The sequence below is a fragment of the Rhinolophus ferrumequinum genome, chromosome 13, assembly GCF_004115265.2.
Source record: "Rhinolophus ferrumequinum isolate MPI-CBG mRhiFer1 chromosome 13, mRhiFer1_v1.p, whole genome shotgun sequence".
NCBI lineage: Eukaryota > Metazoa > Chordata > Mammalia > Chiroptera > Rhinolophidae > Rhinolophus > Rhinolophus ferrumequinum.
Window position 1 is genome coordinate 6,002,813 of NC_046296.1, and position 22,970 is coordinate 6,025,782.

Consider the following 22,970-nt stretch of genomic DNA (forward strand, 5'->3'; position numbering starts at 1 on the left):
AGGGCATGATAAGCTCCGTGGTTCCCACTTCTTTTCTCTTTTCTCAACTGCTGTCATTGGGATGGATTCTTAGCTCTTCCACCAAGAGAGGAAGGGGTATTGAGAGGTGTCAGGGGCACTGAGGCAACAGGCCAGCATGGGCTGCCCTGCTTGGAACAGAGGGGGACTCACTGATGCCCCAGGCTCCCAGCTGTGTCCCGGGGCCTCGCCCCTTCTTTCTGTAATGGCCGGTCATTGAGAGGGCAGGAAGCAGAGAAGTGGGGTGTAGGACTTGGTGGGTGGTTGGAGAAGGAATATTGCTGATGACAGCTGGAGGGTGTGACTCTTCTTTCTTCCTCCCCTGGGCCTTCCCAAACCTGCTGTGCCCTGAGAACCACCCTGCTGGTATCCAGAGCTTAGAGGCATTTCTTTGCCTTTTTGGAGGATAAATAGCTCCCTCTACCCCCCAAACTTATGATAAATCTCACAATTTAGAAGAGATTTAAATGAGGTTGACTTAATTAGCCTTCTTACCTGGCCTCAGAGCCAGAGGCCTAGCAGGGAGGTGCTGGTGGAGGTGTGCTCTCTGGGGGAGGCGCGTGTCTCTGACAGCTGCTCACTGTCAAACGACAGAGCTGGAGGCTCTGCCTTTCATGGCTCACACACCATGCAGATTCGCTTTGAAAGCCCCAGAACGAGAAGATGGACTTCAGATTTTTAGCCCTGTTTGCATCGTGCCAGGAAGCAGCCTGTCTAACTTCATCCAATGAAGTGAACAAAGCAACATGAGGCATAGCTTCCAGCCTAACTGATTTCCTTTCGTTTTTTTCTTTTTTCTTTTCTGATTTCCTTTTTAAAAGCAGATAGGACGTTGAAAATGAAGCTTATCTGTTTGGTAAGGGGCTCCAGGGAGATTAAGCTACTAGTCAGGAAAAGACTACCTGTGGGCTCTATTTGTGTACATTTGTCACCTTTGTCTCTTGTCCCTTTCTTGTCCCTTTCTGCTGGGGCCTCCTGGCTGAGGCAGGGTGACAGAGGTGGGGGTTGGGGACACAAATATGCATACATTCAGGCCTGTGGTCTAGAGAGGGATGACAATGAGAGCAGTCTAGCAGCACACAGACTTATGATATGCCTCTGCCCCCGATTGGCAGGGCTGGTTACACACTGACTTCACCAGAAAACGTGCATTGTGAGTCAGGGATGCACACGTCACTGTAGCCGGTGGGTGCCCGCCTGCCCTTCTTCAGGTGTCAAGATGGGCTGCGCCTCTACCCTGATTTACCAGCCTTTGTCCCCCAAGTGAGCTCCAGCTGGTGTCAACTGAACAGCCTGGGCTGTTGTGTCCTGAGCACGTCCAAGGGTAAGAGGGAGAGTGGGCAGGAAGGCTGCATGACAAGAGGGCTGTCTCTGTGGGCAGGTGTCCCCAGGACAGCATGCCATGGCCCCTAGGACCTGGCATAGCACGTTATCCTGTTCCAGTCTCTGCTCTGGTCTAATGAAAATTAACTCAGCACTAATAAAAAGATTTGGCATCTGGGAGTTTTCCCTTTGTTCCAACACGTGCTCTGTCATTCCAGTTCACTTGGCCTCCTTGGATGGAAATGTTTCTCAATGTTGTTTCTGTTGGATGGTCAAGCACTGATCCATAATGCTTCCATTGGGGGCCCAGTGTGGGGACAGAGTCCCAGAGAGCAGTTTCCAGGCTCTTGGCCTCACGTGGAAAGGTGCTGGCTCGGTTAGCAGATGGCCATCCGCTGTGGCTGGGTGGCCATCAGCTGTTGCCGGTTAGCCATTGGCCACTAATGTAACTGCTGCGGCTGCGCTGGGATTGGTTGGTTGGTAGAGAAACGGATGGCAAATTGCAGCTAGCAAGCGGGGTTGTTGGTTGGCAGAGAAGCGGACGACAGATTGTGAATCGTGTGGCTCCTGCTTCCTGTGTCTCCAACCCAGTCGCCAGCGAGAATATAGAGGTATGAACCCCCATCCATGGCTCCGTGGCTGTTCCTTTTTGGCCTCGCTGTGTTCTGTGTCCACCCGCTGAGAGCGGGACCAGAGACCCCAAATGACACCAGTTTTGGGTAAGCAAAGATGTGGTATTTTATAATAGGGGGTAGAGAAGGTTTGTGAAAACCGTAGTCCCAGAAAATAGGCAGAAATTTCCACCCAAGGACTCCATTAAAATGAAAGAAAGTGGAGTCTGAGTTTGAGGCAGCGTGACTCTGGTGAGTAAGCACAGGCTGGCCGGAGCTTTCTGGGGAGGACGCTTACCTTCCCTGGGAGGATTCTGAGAACTGTAAGCATATGGCTTAATGTAGTTATACCTCTATTCAATGGGATGATAGGATTTACGGGGGCTTTTGAGGTTTGTTAATCCACACAATTTACAAATGTGCCTGCATGTATTGGAGATGGCTGGCGTTCTCTACATAGGACAAACAGCTTGGGTTTTTAGGAATGATTTGTTGATTCTTACAGCTGTCACCCAGGCTGCCTGAGGCTGTTGCAGAGGCTCAGTGTCCCCTCATGGCAGACTCTGGAACAGTGGGCAGAGCCTTTAGAACCTGGCTGCTACAGTGAGCTTGCTAGAAAGAGCCCGGGAGCTTGCTAGAAAGGCAGTCTTGGAACCCAACCCACACCTGCTGAATCAGCATCTGTTTCTTGACAGGACCCCGGTAATGGGTGTGCACATTCAAGTTTAAGTAACACTACATTGGAAACAGCTGGAAATTGGCATTTGGGGAAGCCAAGGCTTCACACTGGAGTTATATCGCTGTTGGGTATCACACAATGACATCTAAAGGGAAATGTGCCACAGCACTCCTGGTGACAGTGGAATTCTCCAGAAGGCGAGTCCATCCTGGACTCATAGTCACTGATGAGTGATAACAACAACGAGATAACGAGTGAACAACCATGGGTCCCTCCAGCACTCTGTGAGGAAAGGATTCTTGCTCACCGTGTCCCAGGTGAGCTATGTGAGGTGACAGGATGTCAGCTGTGTGAGGTGGAGCTGTGCAGGCTCTGGGAGGCCCGGGTGGTGTTTGCCTGCTAGGCTGAAGCTTTACCATCTGCTGCCTGCACACTGGAGTGAGCTCTTCATACACACTGACACATCATCTCCTCCTCCCAACAATCTTATGAGATGGATATACCCATTTTACAGATGGGAAAACTGAGGTACAAAATTAGGTAACTTTCCCAAAAATAGAAACTCTAATGAAACCCAAATCTGATGCCATGCCCTTTCTTCCTCTGTTACACCATGCCGTCTCTTTGCCATTACAATACGGATTTCTTTTTGAGGCAGCCCACAGGCACGTGCAGAAAGCTTTGGTTGCACCAAGTGGATCGGGCTCTTTGATGTCACTGAAAAATAACTGAAAGGCTTTTTCTCTCACTTCCATCTAATGTTGATTTGCCAGGACACAAGCAATGATGGTACAGGAGGCGGGGTTGGCTGTGCTTGTTCACTGCAGCCTCAGCATCTAGAAGAAAGGCCTGAAGCTTTCCTGATGGGCTAACCATAAGCAGGAGAGAAAGAGGCCCGGTTTCAAAGCTCTTGCGTACCTGGGGCGATCCTGCTACACTCGTGTGGTTTATGGAAGAATTGTCATTTACCCTTGCTTCGTGCTTTCAATTTTCAAAGTATTTTGTACACGTATGTGACAACCTTTTTAGTACACTGAGAGGATATTATTTTCTCAGTTATACAGGAGAGAAAACAGACACTGAGGGAGGCTTTATGGCTTACATGGCATTTCACAGTCCCTGAGTACCAGGGTCCACCCTAAGCTCTACACGTTATCTGTTTGCATGAAGATGACCATCCACCCAAAGGCAGGACGAATGGTAACGGGCGGCCATCGTCTGGCTTCCCTCATACCGCTCCGTGGTCCTGGAGACTAGAATGACGTCGTTCCATTGAACAATAACTGAGCGGCCCATCCTGAGGGTATGTGGATGGGCCATGACTCACTAACCACACTACAGCCGCTTCTGCAGGTGCAGCTCATTCCAGCCACACAACAGCAGATGGTTGGCAGGTGAGGAAACTGAGGCTCTGAGAGGTTAGATGACTCGTCTAAGTTACTCAGGAATTTAAACTCAGGCAGTGAAGTTCGAGAGCAGGGCCCATAACTCATATCAGGGCTGTCAGTGAAGTCCTAGCAGCCCCTGGGGACCTGTTAGCCTGTATTCTCAGTCCCCTGGACCTGACAACTCAGGGGCGGCCCAGCCCTGGGTGACTACAGCCGTCGGGGCTCTTATGTGATTCACAGCCCTATTTCTTTAAGGATGAAAGAGTAATGGCATTGCACCCATGAGGGCAGCGAGTCCCCAGGCGCTGGTTCAGACTGTGCAGCCCTGGGCTCATTCCTGCACAGCTGGCACCCCTGGCCCTGCCAGCCCTCATTGGTGTGTGCCTGTGTCACAGGCTTTCCCTGGTGTCCATGCCAAGTTCTCTCTGTGGGTTGTGTCATCCACGATCCATTGACTCCAGTATCAAGAGCATTAGCTTCGCATGGAGAGGCCCAAGTAAATCACATCAAAACCATACCAAAGCAAGCTTCTCAGGTGAAGGCAAAGGAGCTCTCAGTGACTGTGGGCTCAGGAAGGAGAGCCCGGTGGGGCCTGGGCAGCCAGTTGGTGAGTTGGGGTCCTGACTGAGGAGGGCTCACCTAGTACCTGGCTTTGTTGGGATGGGGCTGCTGATGGCAACCCTGTGAGTTTGGGCCTTGGTGTCTTCATGGAGCCTGTGATCGTAACCAGTCCTACCAGCCCTATTTGCTGATTTCTCAGCAGGGGCCCTGGGTAAAAGCTCTCTGGATGGAGAACCAGTGCAGGGGAAAGTGCAGACCCCAGAGGTGGAGAGAGCAACTTTCATGTCCACACTTGAGACTCTGATTCAGGCACGGCTCCATTCACCATGTCACCCCACAAAGCCTAGCTGGGTGCATTTCCCCATTTTCCAGATGGGCAAAGAGAGGGCTGGAGACTTGCTCCCTGGTTCTTGCTCCCTGGTTCTTTGCTGGCCTCCTTCAGGACTAGATTCTGCGAACCCCTAGGAGGCTTTACTGGGCCTTCCAGTTAAGCAATTAAGGGCTGGGGCTTGGGGAAGAGAGTGCACTCATTTTCAAAGTCTCCACAACTGTGTGTGTGTGTGGGGGGCTTTGCAAGCCCCAGGCATTGACAAGGACACACTTTATGCTTCAGCTTTCAAACAAAAGGGCCCCAGGAGGAAGAGTTGCTTGTTTTCCAGGTTCCATAGGCAAAGAGACTTTTCTAAACAGGTGGTGAGTGTCTGACAGCTTCCCAGGTGAGGACTTCATCCCAGAACTACCTGGCAGGGAAGACTTGTCAGCAATGGCAGCTGAATTCACCACAGTCCTGCAGGCAGCCTGGAGCCTTTGGGGCTCCTCTAACTTGTGAATTAATTAGCATTTGGCTCCGTAGCACTGCTCAGCTTTAAAGACTTGCAAATCCACAATTGCCAGGCTCCTCTACTTAAGCAGTTTGGAAGGGAGGGAATGGCCTCCGCCCCATCCACCCAGAGCACCTCCTCCAGCTGAACCTAAGGGTCAGAGGGAGGTCATGCTTCCCTCTTTTCGCTCTCCTTGCCTTCGTCCTAGTGCCCTCAAGAGGAGGCTCTTCTTCTAGTCTCCTAGATAAACTATTGTGAGAAAATGGAGTGGGCAGGGCCTTATGGAGACTCAGGAGAGGCAGGGTTCCAGCGTGGGCACCTCTTCTGCCCTAGAGTGGGAGCGGAGCTGTGGTCCAAGGACCAGACCTCCAGTCTCCTCCCGCTGCCCACCCATCCTGCCTTGAGAACCAGTGCTTCTCCAGACCACAGACCCAAGAGACCACACAGTACATTCTTGGGAGCAGAGGTTCCTGGCCCTTCCTCATAAACGGGCCGTGAAAGTCAATCCAAATGAGAGCAGCCCAAGGCAAGATTCTAAATTTGTGAGACTCATTGTTTATAGTGGTTCGTAGAATCTATTTTCATTAATTTTTATCACTCCTTATATTTCCCTTAGCCTCATCGAGGAGGCCATCCTTTATTTAAAAAAAAATATGTATGAGAACTAACAATTGTTTCGAGCTTTGTAGTACTTTGAAAATACCTTGGCATCTGTGAGCTCATTGTTTTTTCCAACAATCGCCATGAGATGGATAATTCAGATTTCAGTATCCCCAAATTACAGATGAGAAAACTTAGGCTCACAGAGGTTATGTGACTTGTTGAAGGTTGCTTTTTCAAGGTGACTGATGTGAGTCTCTGACTCATGGTTCAGCTACAGCAAACCTCCTTCACGGACCTGCTGCCTGATTGGTTAGGCCATGGGAGCATTTTCGTGTGTGTCTTCCCTGCAGTTAACTTGTCTAGGTGCCATGACCAGCTTCTGCCTACCACCCCGGGTAATGAAAGACGTGAATGGTGAACCAGTATCCTTCTGATGGAAGGACAGAGTGCACTCACATTCCTTGGTGTTGGGAGGCGCCAGGAGGCAGGAGTAGCAGACCATGCCGTAGATATTCCTGGGTCTGTTTTCCAACATGTAGTAGCTAAAGGGAGGGCAAGACAAGACAAAGCAGACAGGTGAGCTGGGTGTTACCACAAGCAAGTGCTGGCCACTTGGCATGCCCACAACCAAAGCAGGGTCCAAGTCAGGTCTGAGACAGACACTGTAGGAACCAGGAACGCTGCTGAGCCATTTTGATCACTGAGTTTCCTTGGGAGTTTTCAGCTGATCTTAAAATGGAATATTCTTTTTCCTGTATTGGGCCAGTTTGGGTCTTTTTAAAATCTCCTCCCCTTTTTGGTATCTTTCACTGATGAATTTGTTTGGTGTGTGTATCCCATCACTGCCACCTTCATAAAAATCATCACCCGAAATATCTGCATGTCCACCATGTGAACACCCTGTTTAGCTCTCTGGGTGTCTTGCCAGCCAGAGTGCCAGGCACCTTTGGAGGAGGAGGACCCCACCAGCCTGTAGCCTGGTGGGATTACTGGCAGATGTGTCTATTCCTGGGACCTCCCCGTGAATACCTGCTGACCAAGATTGAGTGGAGCTGGCCGGCAAAGCGTGGCTACAGCAATGTCTAGAGAGGTGCACGCCTTAGAGAGCCTGAGGTACAACCAGCTCATAACTGAAATTTATTTGCTTCCTCCTCAGGAAGCACTTGACTGAAGGCACCTCTGTAAGTTCATACCGGGCTTACACACACTTAAAGAAAAGGACAAATCACTCAGAGTAAGACTGCCTGAAGTTCCTTACCCCCGCAACAATGTTCCGTTATGTCTTTTGAGCTTCCTGATGTCAATATGCCAGCCCCATCACCACGCTGGCTCTTGGAACGCCCTTCCCCCAGAGCTCTGCCTCTACGAGTCAGAGTTCTCTGCAGGCCATACCACTTCCAGGACCTCTGCCCCCCAAATCTGCACCTCCTGGTCCTCCCCTCCGGGGCTCACAGCTCACATTCCTCTCTGCCTGCAGATGTTGGCACTTCTCTTGGTGTGTGCCCATTTTCTATAAACACACATTCAACCGTCATCATGGAGCCATTTATCGCAGTGTGAGAAATCAATTAAATAAAGTGAGTGGATGCCAGCGTTCTCCCTTATTGCAATTTCAAAAGATGAAAAACCCCTCAGCGCTATTGGATTTTTTTTTTTTGGTTGTTTTTTAATGTTTTCTATTAGCCATGTACATCCAACCCCCACTGATGGCAGCATAGTGCAGACGTGCTGGGAGGGTCTTCGGACTCGAGCTGCCACGAGCTGGACCATTGCCAGCAAGATTCTGATCATAATTACCAGCCCTTCCTCAGAGCCTTTTACCTTCAGATCTCTGTGTGTCTTATAAACATTAATTAACCAATCTCAAAACACCCCTCAGAGAAGCCATAAGAGCCAGTTTCACAGTTAAGCCTTCTGGAAAAAGCCTCTTTCAAACACACATCCTACCACCACACAGAAGCCATCTGTGCTTGGGAAGCCGGAAGGGAGTGATACTGGGGCCCACAGTGCATCTGCTTCCAGGAGGGCGTGTGTATCTGTATGTGGCCCCACAAAGGTGACAGGCTCCAGGCCACTGTGAACCCCAAGAAGAAATACATCTGCCAAGAAGGACTGCTTGTGGTTAACTGAGCACAAATTCATAACCTGAGTGTAGCAGCCATTGCTAACAGAGGTCTTTCACGCACATTGCATTTCAGGGAAAAAGTACAGACTGAAGCTTCAGCCCCCTGCACTTTGCTCCTGGCAGCTGAATCAACCCTTATAAAGGAATTCTTGGTTTCATATTTGGACCAATGGGCTGAGACCTGCCCCATCCAATCAAAACTATGAAGCTATATGCTCTTTTGCAACTATACTAACCAATCAGAGTGGCTCAATAACAACCAACCAGAACGCAGGAAGCCTACCAATCAGTACAGTATTATTTGGACCAGACTGTGTAAATTTGGATTCCTCATTTGCATAAAAATGGACCAATCAGAGGCTAGTGTGGGGACTTTCTCTATAAAAAGTGACCTCCCCTTTGTCTTAGTGGAGTACACCTTCAGTTTCTACTAGAGACTGCATCTCCCTGGTTTGCAAACTCTTTTCCTGACTAAAGTTTCTCCTTTCACCACACCCCAGACTGGGGACTTCTGTGGGCATTAGATTTGTGGTGGCGACCTTCTGTTGACAACGCTGTGAGTTGCTCCTGTTCTCACCTCCACCGCCAGTGCCTCCTCCTCCAGGTTGTGACTGTCTCTCTTCCTGGCCTGAGAGTCCCTCAGGGCCAGACTTCTTCACACCTATATTCCTAGTACCTTGTACTGGGTACTGAGGAGGGAAGGTTCTAGGAAAGTGTTGATTGGAAAATAAATGAACGAGACTAAATTTTTCTCCATAGAAGTTCAAAGTGCTGAGACTGACAGAGCCCTGAGGGTGTTTTGTGCATCTTTCCTCCCTTTCCTAAAAGCAGAACCACAACTAAGCCCATCTTAGTTAACACCCAGTATAAGCTGGTGAAGGACACAACCAAGCTATACCTTAGAATGATCCTAATGGCAGCAGTGAGGAAAACGTGCAGAGTAGGGAATAGTTGGGAGCCCAGGGATGAGGTGGGAAGTTGTGAGGACCCGGGCTAGGTGGAAGCACTGGAAGTTGGAGGGGAAGAAAAATTTGAGGACTTGGGGCCGGCCTGGTGGCTCAGGCAGTTGGAGCTCCGTGCTCCTAACTCCGAAGGCTTCCGGTTCGATTCCCACATGGGCCAGTGGGCTCTCAACCACAAGGTTGCTGGTCAACTTCTCCAGTCCCACAAGGGATGATGGGCTCTGCCCACTGCAACTAAGATTGAACACGGCACCTTGAGCTGAGCTGCCACTGAGCTCCCAGATGGCTCAGTTGGTTGGAGCGCATCCTCTCAACCACAAGGTTGCCAGTTCGACTCCTGCAAGAGATGGTGGGCTGTGTCCCCTGCAATTAGAAATGGCAACTGGACCTGGAGCTGAGCTGCGCCCTCCACAACTAAGACTGAAAGGACAACAACTTGACTTGGAAAAGTCCCTGAAGTACACACTGTTCCCCAATAAAGTCCTGTTCCCCTTCCCCAATAAAATCTAAAAAAAATAAAATAAAAATACACACTGCTGTTTGAAGTTCATATTAAAAAAAAAATGTGAGGTCTTGTTGGAAGATAGCAGTGACGAACTGTGGACTGAGTGCGTGTGGAATGTGGGGAAGGAGGTTTTGAAGAGGACGCTCGGGTGTCTTCCTTGGCCATCTGTGTGAATAGTGATGCCATTTGCTAAGATGTGGAATATAGGAGGAAGAGGAATTTTGGTGGGGAGGTGAAGGGAAGATGGAGGAGGTATATGTGGAATTTGAGGTGGTTGTGCCATCCAGGCCAACATATCTAATACGTAGATGGATAAACAGGTACGAAGCTCAGGTTGAATCTGGAAGTCACCTACCCATCAATGGTGTGGGAGCCACTCTCCAGATGGCCTCCTCCTGTGAGGTAACTCTGTAGAGAGGGAAGAGGGTTGGGTGCAAAATGGCCCCTGGCCCCTCAGCATTGCTGGCTCTGGCCCAGCCATGGTTCAGACCCATGCATGCGTCTCACAGGAGTCTGTGAAATTCAGCCGATTTTATTCCAGACGATCTAAAAGAGGCAGTGGATATGCACATTGAGTAGCCTGTTTCATTCTTCTTTGTACCTGCAGAGAATTCCTAGCCAGAAAGGGTAAGCCGTGGGACCAAAGCAGTCTATAACCCTGTCCTATGGGCAGGTGCCAGCTTGGTCACTGTTCTGTGGTAATGAAGACAATTTTCTTCGTCCCAGAAAGAAGTTTGACAATGGAATGGTCGTGAGCTCCCTGCCTCGAGAAGGCTTCAAAAGATAAGGATGACCATCTGTAGAATTAGTGGGGAAGCCAGCATCTGTACTCTTAACAGGGTCTTTCCAGCTGGGAAATCTTGAAAAATTCCCTCCCTGCTTCATGAGATCAGCTTCTTTCACACTTTGTCTTCAGCACTCAGGATGAGGTGCGGCCCGGAGCACTCACTGACGGAGTGAAGGATATTGGCCAGGAGACACATCACCTCAACACGTGTCCCAGGATGATCTCTCATTGCTCCACGGATGTGAAAACGTACAGTCAGTTTCCAGTTTGGCTCTGTGCTGTGATATGACTTTTCAAATAAATCACTCCCAACCCCAAGGGCACTGAAATAGAAAACCCCTACTTTATCTCCAGTCCCCCAACTGCTTCATACGGGCCCTAATGAGCACAATACTTTCTCAGGGTAGGACCCCAAAAGGCCTACTGCTTCCTGTTACATGTCCTAGCTTTTGAGAACAAAATGAAGCTCTCATGCTATGTCACAAAGGAGGATTATAAGGAGTTTTGGCAGGTTGATGCTATCAGCTCCATGAAAGGCTGTTTTCATTCCTGAGTCCCTGTGGTCCCCAGGCTGCGGATGCAGACTGCCTCCTATTTGTCTTTCTAATGCCACAGGTTGCCTGGGCCTGCTCCCCCCTTGTGGTTTGGCAAGCGCTCTCTCTTTATTATTTGCCATCTCTGCTATGTATCAGTGTATGGCTGAGACACTGACTGAACAATGAGCAGTACATGTGGCTTTCCTGTTGAGAAAGGCTTGTGTGGGAGGACAAGGGAACAAAACATGAGAAGAGGAAGAGAGAAGAGGTGAGATTTCATAACCTCCCCCAGGGCATCATGTTACCCATTGGAGAAGCTCCTGCTGGCTGGCTCCCACACCACGTCCACTCCCTTCAAATAAGTCATTCTAGGATGGTTGGAGGACTGGGGCAAAGGACGCAATGGTTGATTCTACATGCCAACTTTGTGGAGGACAAAGGGAGAATCCCATGGCTCCGTGGCATCTATACAAGCTTAGGAACCCTGAGAAAAGGGAATCTTTGGGAGAAAAGCTACAAGTATATACCTATTGACTTGGTGGGAGTCGATTTCAACATAGAAGATTATATTTAAACTGAGTCTTGTCTTGCGCTACTCACCATAATCAACACTTGAAGAAAAACAGAACAAACAAACAAAGCTAGGGAAAAGTCAAAATACAGATCAAAGACTAGGAAATTAGTCTTTACGAATATTATTAGAAAGACATATTAGAAAGATATTATTAGAAAGACAAAGGACCCAGTACTCTTTAGAAGGACACAGATCCCTAAATGAACACCCAGCTTCACGTTGATGGAAGTCTATCAGATGGAAGACGCGAAACTCCCCACTCCTGTCTAGCTCAGAATGAAGAATAGCATATAAACTCCACCATGACAAGTTATCGTCATAACTATGTATGGTGTCAGATGGGTACGAGATTTATCAGGGTGATCACTTCGTAAGTTATGTAAATGTCTAATCTCTATGTCGTACACCTGAAACTAATATAATACTGTATGCCAACTGTAACTGAAAAATTAAAAAATTATTTAAAAAAGATTGCTCAGCTAGAGAACTTTTATTTTTATCGTATTTTCTAAGAGAATAGTTTAATACCTTCCCTGGGTATAGCTACGTACTTGTTTGCATATTGAAAGAAAAGGTTCTGCAATAAGCTTCCCCTGTTTTCTTTATTCATTTGAAAAATATTTTTGAATAATCATACTTTGTGTCAAGAACATTGACATGGAATCGTCCAGCAGATATTTGGATATGTAGGTCTGTAGCTCAGGAGGTAGGGCTGAACTGAAGACAGAAAACCAGGGAGACTGAAGGTAGGGGTGGGCCGTCACAAGAAGAGAGAGGGTGGTGGAAGCCATGAAAATGCTTCTCAGTAAAAAGTTTGAACTAAGGTTAATTTCTGCGAGTTAAAAAATATCTCCTCATTTTAAAGAGTTATTTACTTTCAATCTATTCCTAAGTTGGTGGGACTTTCTGACTTTTTTGTACTTCCTTTTTCTCATAGACTAATGCCCAATGTGCTCATTTGGGTATATCTTTCTTATTTTCTTCCTCCTCTTAATTCAACACAGTGAGCTAACGTGCACAAGCAGGTTGTAAAGTATAGTGAACTATTCAAAATGCTGTTGCCACCATGACCACTACTGGCACCTCTACCATCACCACCTCCCTCGTCACCATCATATCCACTACCTCTGTCATCGCCACCGTTATCACTACCACCTCCACCTCTGTCACCACCTTCATCATCACCACCTCTGCTATCACTGTCACTACCTCTGTATTACAACCTCCATCATCGTCACCACCAGCACCACCATCTCTACCACCTCTGTCTCCTCTCAACCACCCTGTCGCCTTCACCGCTGCTTTTGGTTTGTATCACCCTTCAAGCCTTATGTAGTGTGGCCACAAGAGGGAGGTAGCAGCAACAGCCATAGCTTGGTGTTCCCTGGGTGTCAAGTTCCTTACTTCAAGTAGAACTTGATGTGTCCTGCTGTGTAAAAGAAGAATTTATCTTTCTGTCTTTCAGGCTAATTGCATTTTCACTTTGCTTTTTGAGGAAGACTTTTGATACATAACAACTGTGGTGGAATTATGGCACCATATGATTCAAATATTCCTATCAATGGCTTTTATTCTCAGTTTTTCCCCCCAGAATACTAAAAAGAAAACTTTAGTATGTAATTTTAGTTTTTTCTACATAGCATTCCACATGTGTTATCTCATTGTAAGTATTCAACACATTTGTTTGATTTGGGTAATCAGAAGATACTATCAGGACCAATGTCCACGTAAAGGACACAGTAGCTGAGCCTAGGTAGGCTGCTTGTCCATGAAAGGTGGCAGGACTCGCCATGCCAGATGCCATGTTTCCTGATTCCAGACACATGCCCTCCTCTCTGCCAAGTTGCCCCTTGTAGAATGGGACAAACGGCAGGAGTGACATTACACTGTAACCCAGTTGCTCATGTTCCCAGGGGTCCTCACCAATGGGATATTTAGCGCTTTCTGCAGAAGGCATCCTGGGATGCACTTTAGCAGCGCCCCATGCTTACCCAGGGAGACAAGGCCCACACTCAGCGTCATTCTCCATGTCCCCTGGCGTCAGCACGGTGGCCCGGAAGAAGCCTTCGCAGTCTTTGTGGCGCCTGCATATCTGGTAGCCTCCTTTGGAAAACTTCTCCGCTGGGCAGGGGACGCAGCCATAGTCCTCATCCTTGGTGCCATAGCCACAGGACTGGCCAAGGGAGAGGACAGAGGATATGGGTGAGTACACTAGCCACAGCTGCCATGACCAAACCTGTGGTCTTTGGGTGCATCCGGCACATGAGCACGCCGGGCGCACTGGGCATTTATTTAGCTTGGGGACCACATGCAGAACAACACAAGGTAGGGTGATGACGGCCCATGAAGGAGGGAGAGCTCACCAAGCCCTGGGGTCTGTGGTCTGGCGGCCAGGCAGGGGGCCTTACCAGGTAGGGCTCCTCCCCTGGCCCACACTGGGGACACTCGTGGCACAGCCCCGTGGTCTGGTTGTAGTACTCATTCTCGCCGCAGTTAGAGTATTCAGCTCTGGCCGAACACATCAGAGACACCTGCCACAAGAAAAGGGGTCATTTGGCCTTCATACCTCCTTGAAGACACACATAGTTACTCGGGGTCAGTGCCCAGACAGCCCCCCAAGGCTGAGTGAGGAAGGAGCCTGGAGGTGTGGACCCTGCTCAATCTGTTAATGCTCATTTGGTGCCACCCCCCACCCCCCCGGAACTTTAGCTACTAATAAACTGGGCAGTCGGCTCTGCTTCCATAGACTGGCCTCGCTCCTGCTTCTCCCTCTCCGCCTGATCCCATCTTCGAGGCCTGATCCAAACTCTCTTCACCCATAAAATCTTTCTTCAATTCTCTCCAAAGGCATGGATGAGGCAGGCCCTCCCCCGAGCCTCTAGAACAGAAGGTCTTTCAGTCACGTGGTGCCTTTTCTTTTCCCCTGAGCAGGAGCCCTGTGGTGGAGGCCTGGATGTTTCTCAGCTGTGTGGCCCACAGGTATGGCTTGTCACACAGGCATTGGGTTGTGCATGGCACAACATAAATATGCATTGAAGGACATTTCTATCCATGAAACCCTATAAAGGGAGCCACCAACCAGGGAAGTCTAATTTGAACCCTGGGCACTGTTCAGTGCTTTGCAGGTATTATCTTTTTGTACCGTTAGAAGAACACAATGAAGAAAGTGCTCTTATTGTTGTTGCCAATTTACAACCATGTAAACTGAGGCTTAAGAGGCCAAGCAACGACCCAAGGGAGTGTGGCTGGTAGAGGACATAGCCTTGATGGGAGCTCCCACTGGAATGGCTACCAGGGCCTCCATGGGCGTTCTGTGGGCCAAGGGTGCAGTGCGGGCAGGTGCTCTGACCTACTTACCACCAGGACGGGGAGCCAGGGCATCCGTTTGCAGTCTCCCATGTGGGCCATCCTCTCCTGTGGGTTCACCTGAAAGATACACTTCATGAGCAGCTGTGTCACCTGCAGAGCCTGAGGCTGCTCCAGGACTGACGGGTCATGGCCCCCACCCCTGGTCCAACTTCCTTCATTGTATCCCACTGGGTCTGGGGGACCTCCCAGCAAGCAGCATGGGGAATGGATGCATCCTAAAAGAAAAGGCAGATTTAAGCCGAGCCCCAGGCGCCTTGGACCGACTCCATCCACTGTCCTCCCAGCATCACCTCATCCCTTGGAAAGAGCTCCAGAGAGGAGGATCCAGAACACACCGAGGACCACTGTTGAAGCTGGCCAGTGACCAACTGTTTCTCTGCTGGGAGAGTCTGAAGAACCCTGGCACGGGTGCTGATCCCCTGGCTCCAGAGCGGCCCTGGAGATAATGCCAGGAACCAGAATCCAGTTCATGCCCATCACCTCACTTCCCGCTCTCCTAGCCCCTCCGTCAGGTTCCTTCTTCTCTCTGTGAAGATGTGCCTTCTGTCAAAGTGACTGACAGACTGCATGAGTCCAACCACTTAACTTTACAGTTGAGACAACTGAAGCCCAGAGAGGTTAGTGACTTGCCTAAGGTCACACAGCTAAGGGACAGAGGATGGCTACATCCCAGGCATTCAGATGCTTTCCCCAACTACTAAGTTAATGAACTGTTTTGAAGAAGGAGGTGTTATTTTTTCACTTTTCCACTGTCAGAATGGGAGACCTGTGTTTCCAACTCAAAGCAGTTCTACCTAGGAGCTTGGCTATAATGCGAGATATCTCTCACATGAGAGGTAATGTGCTTATGCGAGCGCCTAAATCCCTCAGTTGCCACACACTGGGTCACTGTTATCTTGCTTTGACACTGGGGATCAATTAGTGACAAAACAGCAAGCTGCCTTCTACCAGCTGGGTTGTGTGAGGAACCTTCAGAGTCAACCGATAACTCAGACCCTGAGTCAGATTGACCTTTCACCCTGTGAATCCTCTTGTTGGTGAGCCAATCCCCAAATCCCACACCAAACGTGAATGCACAGGAGCTCAAAGCAGGGGACCGATAAATGGGAAATCCATTATTTTATTTTTTTAGGAGGAAAGCCTTGAACTTTGTCTTTATAATACAAGATCCTAAAGGCATTAGGGAGAAACACAGCCAAAAGATTATTTACTGGACATAAGGAAGTTCAGTTGGAGAAAGAGGGAGGGCCGTGTAAGTCAGGAGTTGGGGAAGGGCCACGGGTGGGAAAGCTAGAGGTCAGTTAGTGGGGTGGCCGGGTGGGGGGTGCTAAGGAGAAGTAAACTCCTTGAGTGTACAGACACTCTTTGCTAAATCTCTTCACCACCCCTGCCAGGACGCAGCACCTTGCTCAGTGAGATCTGACGGGAGAGAATGCGCATTTAGGAGAAGCACCCAACACATACATATGTAATGAGGGGTCAGCAGGGACAGATCTGAAAGCTTTGTGTCCACCTGCCTCTCAGCTCCTGCCGGCCTTCCAGGAAGCACATGGCTCTACTGTCCCCTCCACAGCCCCCCCACGCCTGTCCTGCCGCAGCCCCCTCTGTCCTGCCCCGACTCCCCTCTCTCCTGTCCCGGGCCAGGAGCAGAAAGAAAGCACCCACACTTCCCATAAGAAGAAGTTGGGTAAAATCAAGCGGAGCTTTAGCGATCCTGCTTATTTATCATTACAACTAACAAAATCTCCACCGGAACACCGGGCAGGGGCACTTCAGGGAGAAGTCACACAGAGCAGCCTGGGTCTCTATTTGTCAAAGTGTCCGTGTGCCTAGAAGCAGGTCGGCATGACATCCACTAGACTTTCCACAAAGATATTTTGGCAGGAAGTGAAATAGGGTGGGGGTGACTGACTGATGTTATGGGGAACATTCCCTTTTTGTACAGTTCCTATCGTCAGAATGATTTAGAAGAGTATGAGGAAAGTTTGTGATCCGGAGCAAAGGTAATAAAGACATTTCCTTTGGGAAGAAGCGCATCTCTGATTGCTCAGAGGACCGGCTGGGGACGGATGTCCCAGGGGCCCAGATCTGTGCTAGGATTTCCCCCTTGTTGGCACAGTTACCTTGGATGGGTCTCCTACCCGGTGAGTAACATTCGGTGGCCTTTGGGGAAGGTTTAGGTTTCAGGAATTTCTTGAAGAGATACAAAAGCTGCCGTTTTATCCTTTCTAGCACACTGTCTTGCAATTCAGTACCACAGTTACGTTTGAAAAATACTAAATGGACCAAGGTGAGATTAGAGCACCCAACCGCCCCGTGCTGAAATCTTGGGTGCTTTCCTCCTAGCCAGGAGCAAGGAGGATGGGTGGCAGAGGGAGGCTGAACCTGCAGTCTCACCAGAGGGGGAGGGTAAGGCGCAAACGAAGGCCAACAGGGAACTTAGGAACCAGCGTTTTGGCTGACAACCTACCTTTGCTTTAGGATGGTGGGTAGAAGAGATGGGTTTACCCTGAGTCGGGCCAAGGCTCTCCTGAGGAAAGCTGCAGCCTGGAGGCCTTCCAAGAACATCACTAAGGGGCTCTAATTTAATTGACCTCTAATTATAGCTGAGCCTGGGAGAGCTTCCCTGTAAACACTGAGAAGGGCTGGGCCGCACTTTAGTGTCACCAGAAGCACTTACTGAAAGGCTCATTAAAGATGTTCCCTGGCTAACGGAAGGAGACAGAAAAACAAATACGTACGCAACGCCAAACAACAAGTTTGTGGTTTTGGATGGGTTTCTATTATTATTACCAATTCTCCAAGAAGGCGAGTGGGGTCCAGGAAGGAAGCTGAGGGCAGCCCTCTGGTTAGGATTCCAGTCCTGAGGTCAGACTGGCTTTGGCAGAAGGCAGTTCTGCACTCAGGAGGGAGCCCAGCCTGCGAACTGGGGGAGCCCCAGTTGCCTCCAGTCATGACCTCCTGGTTGTTTTGGCTTTGGCGATCCCCAAATCCCTGTGCAGGACAGGGCTGCTGCCCACCAGCTGGCAGAGCTGCAAGTGGAAGGACCTGAGTGGGGAGCTTTCCAGCCTGGCATGAGTTCTGAGCCCTCTCTAACTATGATAATGATGGAGAAATGGGTTGGGGGTTGGGAAAGTTGGTGGCCCACACGCTTGGAGGTCCCTGACATGTTCTTGGGGAGATCAGGGCAGGCAGAGTCTCACCTAAGTCCTTACGGGCAGATAGGAGTTAGCCGGGAAAGAGATGGGGAAAAGGTCCCCCAGGAAAGGGGAGTAGGGGGCCCAAATGGACAGAGGGAAAGCCATGGGCTAGACCAGAGGGCCAAGAGTGAAGTCAGATGAAGTTGGAATGTTGCAATAGGACTTGTGCAAAGGCTGAGTGATGGAGCAATGAGGTGGCAGGACCAACTTTCTAGTGCAGTGAAAGAAGGGGACACAGAGGAAATTGTCTATGTTACAGTGTGACCCAACACACGCATATTACCAATATAATCGAGGTAAATGTTGCATGAAACATTTATACTTACTGCATGCAATGTACGATAATCTATTCTGTCCTATTATTTTTATTCCATTAAAAAAAATAGAGGTAGCTGCAGCATACGAAATTGATTTCATGACCCATTATTGGGACATGAATTGTAATCTGAAAACCACTGGCTTAGGCAAAGGAAGAAAGGAGGGTGGAAACCTGTTAGGAGATGATGGTATCAGAGGTGACAGAGGTGGCTGGCCCAGGTCTGCGTTTGGCTGTGGGGTTTGGGTGTGTGAAGCTGCTACTGAGCAGGAAGCAGAGGCAGGTGGAGGTGTTGTGGACGGTGGACATATTGAGCGGCCTGGAGGACTCCAAGAGCCTTGGGAAGCTGCCTACATGAGTTGAGCTCAGGAGAAAGACCCGAGCAAGGGAGAGACGCGGTTGTCATAGTATACTTAGTTTCTGGTGGATCACCGGTGAAACCAGAGGGCCCTTCCCTTTCTATTGTTCTGGAGGAAGACCTGTCCATTTGTGAAACAAAGGCCCTGGTCTAGGCCTCAGGGAGGGGGCAGCAAGTGAAACAGAGGAGCCCCTGTCCTCATGTACCTTCTTTTCTCCCGATAGAAACGTGCCAGGTTGGACACCACTGGGTCACTGGCTCTGCTTACAGTGCTTTCCCAAAACTCAGGAGAAAGCCAGCGTTTGAGCAGATGGAAAGCACATCCTTCTGTGCCCATAAGAGGGAAACTGGGGGCCAAAAGACACCACATTTGACAAAATTATAATAAATGCTTGCAACTTCTCTGTAAGTTTGAAATTATTTCAAGATAAAAAAAATAAAATAAAAACAAAATACCATAGTATTTCAACATGCAGCTAAGTTGTACCTAAAACAATTAACCAAGTGGTGAGACGTCTTGCGTGTTTCGAAATAAATTGTTCCCCAACGGGTCATCTAGAGAAGACTGAAAATGAGGCCAGTGCTTTTAGCTCCATGTAAAGCAGGATGGTGTGAACAGAGAGGTGTGGGGACTCGCAGGGCTGCAGCCCCTTACCCTCCAGAGGTGCTTAGAGCTGCACGTAGCTCGAGACAGACGCTCCCCACCCCACCTCCAGAACTGATCCCCAATCTAGATGGAAGGCTCATGGACTCCGTACACAAGCTGTGCTAACCTGTTTCCTAGGGCCTTGCCAAGAGCACACCTGTGGTCAGTCGCTCTGTGGGGCCCACAGCTGCGATCACTAATCTCCTCGACTTCATTTGTCCACTGTGCCGGCGCTCAGCAGGCCTTGAATCTCCTCACTAGCGTTTCTTGACTGCTCGTCCCAGACTCTAACCTGTATTGGAACTCGTGGGATTCTCGCCACTGCCCTGCAGGTAGGGACTCTAAAACTCCTGTGAGGGAATGAGCTGCAGGCCACCTGGGAGGTAAGTAAGATGCATTTTTTTATTCAAAGGGAAGGAAAAGGTCTGCAGGACTGTGGTTCCCTTAGGGGCAGCTTTCGGTCCCGCTTTCTTGCCTGGCTTGGTACTCCCATGCCCCCTTGAGGGGCAGCATGCGTTCTCTAGTATAAAAATGGAATGATGCAGCCCCCTCGCCCAGTGAGCGCGTGCTGTGAGGAACCAAGGCGACCCCACGTGTGACAGGGCTTAGCAGGCCTGGACACACTCTAAAGGTACCAGGTGAAAGTGTTCTAGCAAACAGGTCACAGTGGTCTCCGTGCGACAACAACTCAGATTACGGGAGAGAGGAGGACGTCCTTAGCTCAGTGTTACTCTGAAGCTGGGAGTTACGACCATCTTCACACGCAGCTTCAAAAGAACAAATAATGCCTTCCCTTTTAAGAGCATTTGACAACTGTCAATGCACTTTCCCTTACGTGGGTTCCTACTAGGAAGATCAGTTAGATAGTGGGACTCCCATGATCCAAGAGACGGCAGCTCAGGGAGCTTATGCGGCTTGTTTACGATCAGAGCTTGGCAGCTCCAGGCACGAATCCTGTCGGGCACCCAGCCTGCTGTTCCTTGACCACAGCCCATAACAGTTTTCCCAGGAGATGACCTCCTGCCTCGCTGGAGGCTTTCTCACAAGCTCTCTGTGCTATTTCTAACCATTGATAAGATCATATGCAGAGTAGAAGGGTCTCGAGTATATGTGTGTGAGTTATGAGCACCAGCCTCGCCTTGGGGATTGGATAATGGGGAACATGTGTGACATGAGAGGACCTACTGTCTTCCACATCAGGGGCAAGGAGGAGGCTGTGTCTGTCCCTCAGGCTGCTGCTGGCTCTGCCCTTTGCAGGGACTGCTGAGCTTGTGACGGGAGTGAAAGGGGAAGCAAGCACTTTCCCTTCACACCAGCCGATCGTACACTTGACCTTTGCTCCTGGAGTCTGGAGTTAGCCTGGATATTCAGACAAGGTTGAGATAAAGGTAAAACCTGAGGCCGACGTCAGTAGAACCCGCACAGCCTTGTTTGCCAAAACCAGGCCCAGCAGCATCAGCACCACCTGGGAGCTTGTGAGAAATGCCGACTCGCAGGCCCATCCTGACCTGCTGCATCAGCCTCTGCGTTTCAGCCGGATCTGGGTACTCTGTGCACACACGGAAGTTGGAAAAGTCTGATCTAGGCAGCCTTCTAGTAGCATCTTACAACCCTTTGTAGACCCAGGCGAGGATTTCTTCCCGCGTCTCTCCCTACTTAAATTCTGTCCTCTCCCAAGGAACAAATGCTGGCTTTAGCATTGTCCCCTGGAGTGCTGTGCATTACACACTGTGATTTATTTGCTGTTGTTTGTTGGTTCATTCAGTCATTTATCAGCAGTTATTCATCATTAGTCAGCAGAGAGGCTGCTACTGTCCTGTAAACAGTCCTATAGAACCTGGAGACAGTGACAGACAGACAAGGTCCCTGCCCTATTGGACCTTTATCTGTCCAGGAAACAGATACTGAACACACCATTATACAAAGTTTAGGCCACTTCCTGCAATTTTTGTGTTGTTTTTACAGTGAAAACAATTTTTATATTTAGAATTAGCCAGCTGGATGCTGTGTGGATGACCCCAATTTTGTTGGCAACATCCAAAACATCGTAGTCAGGAGCCAGTCGAACACATGCCTTCTTCTGTCCATCAGGCCTGTCAGGTGCTGACCTTGGCCACGTCAATGTCATAGAGCTCCTTCCCAGCCTGTCTGATCTGGTGCTAGTTGGCCTTGATGTCCACAGTGAACACAGTGTATTGTTGTCTTCTCTCTCCATTGTGGCTGACTGGCCGGTTAGGGGGAATTTGATGATGGCACAGTGGTCGAGCTTGTTTCTCCCGGGGGCGCTCTTCCCAGGGTATTTAGGCTGCCTTTGGAGCCACAGTGTCATGGGCCTTTGGAAGGTGAGTGATGTGAGGATCTTCTTTTTTGTGGCCGTGGACACCTTTCACCACTGCTTTCTTTGTCTTCAAAGCCTTTGCTTTGACTTAGGCTTTGGGAGGGGCAGGGGCTTCCTTCTTTGCTTTTCGCCCATCTTTGTGAAAAGCCATTTCCTGCATTTTTAAAGCGCACTCCCTTGGGTCCAGTTTCCTGCTGGACAGCTTGCCTCCTGGAATGGCCTTTACCTTTGGAAGGGTGGCTCTGCCTCAGTGGACACTTATCATCAAGGCTGCCTCCAGAGGGCAGACACAACAGCAGGAAGGAGGCCATGCTTGATGTTAGTTACCACCTTGGGAATCATCGCTTGGGCCTTGGGCGGCTTCATGCCACCCCTTGGCTCCATCTGACCACCCTTGAATGTGGAGATGCTGCCTCTCCCCAAAAGGCTTCTCTCTGGGAAGGCAGTTTAAACTGCAGAGCTGCACCTTAGATACTGCCCGTCCCCAATCTGTGGGAAGGGGCTGTGGGAAGCTTTTGTAGGAATGAGGGCTGCAGTTACCTTTTTAAGTGTGTAGGTGGGGGGGTCTCTCTGTCTTTGGCCCTTTTCCTCTTCCAGTGTGCTCACCAGCCAGAGGGCAGTGCCAGATGCCTGCACCCCTCGTCCTCATCTGGCTGCAGTGACTGAGGACTGAGGCCCCACCGGCCACCCAGGAAGCAGAGTGCTGCCCTCGGGGTGGCCCACATCACAGACCGGGAGACAAGAGAGGTCTGTGGCCGGCCCTCCCCGGTTCTCAGGGCAAGCTCTCTGTGGAAAGAGGCGAGCTGTTGGCAGCTGCGTGTGTTGTGGGGAGGTGGCCATATAGCTGGCTCCCTGCTCCCTGCCCACCCCAACACTACCCTCTCCCCAGCCTCCCACACTGTCCGCCCCTCCTGCAGACGGATGCCTGAGGGAAGGCTGCTGGTGGCCTTCTCCCCACACATCAACAGATTCCTTTGCGCCTCAGATTCCCCACTTCCCACCAACTAAGACAGACGTTCCTTCACCCTCCAGGAGCCTGTGGACGTGATTATCAGAGCAGCTGAAAACACTTCATTTGATGTGATTTATGGCTCCCAGGAAACATCCACAGTCTCAGTTGGATAGTGCTAATTAATGCTACATTGTGAAGAGATTAACTCATTCTCTTTCACTTCTGTTTTAGTCAAATCTGGTTCACTGGAGAACTAGGAAGAGCCTGGAAGGCATCCTGAGAGGGGCCGTCTCTTACG

At 49.8% G+C, this 22,970-nt stretch overlaps 1 protein-coding gene across 2 annotated transcripts in view; it reads right to left on the reverse strand.

Moving 5' to 3' along the window:
* EDAR (ectodysplasin A receptor) overlaps window positions 1-22,970 on the reverse strand; it is a 65,526-nt gene that overhangs the window by 17,067 nt on the left and 25,489 nt on the right. For both annotated transcript variants that reach the window (XM_033124212.1, XM_033124211.1), the window contains exons 2-5: window positions 14,851-14,919; window positions 13,902-14,024; window positions 13,485-13,666; window positions 6,461-6,546 (exon numbers count right to left, since the gene is read on the reverse strand). In XM_033124212.1, coding sequence (XP_032980103.1) covers window positions 6,461-6,546; window positions 13,485-13,666; window positions 13,902-14,024; window positions 14,851-14,919 — 460 coding nt within the window. The remainder of the gene's footprint in view (window positions 1-6,460; window positions 6,547-13,484; window positions 13,667-13,901; window positions 14,025-14,850; window positions 14,920-22,970) is intronic.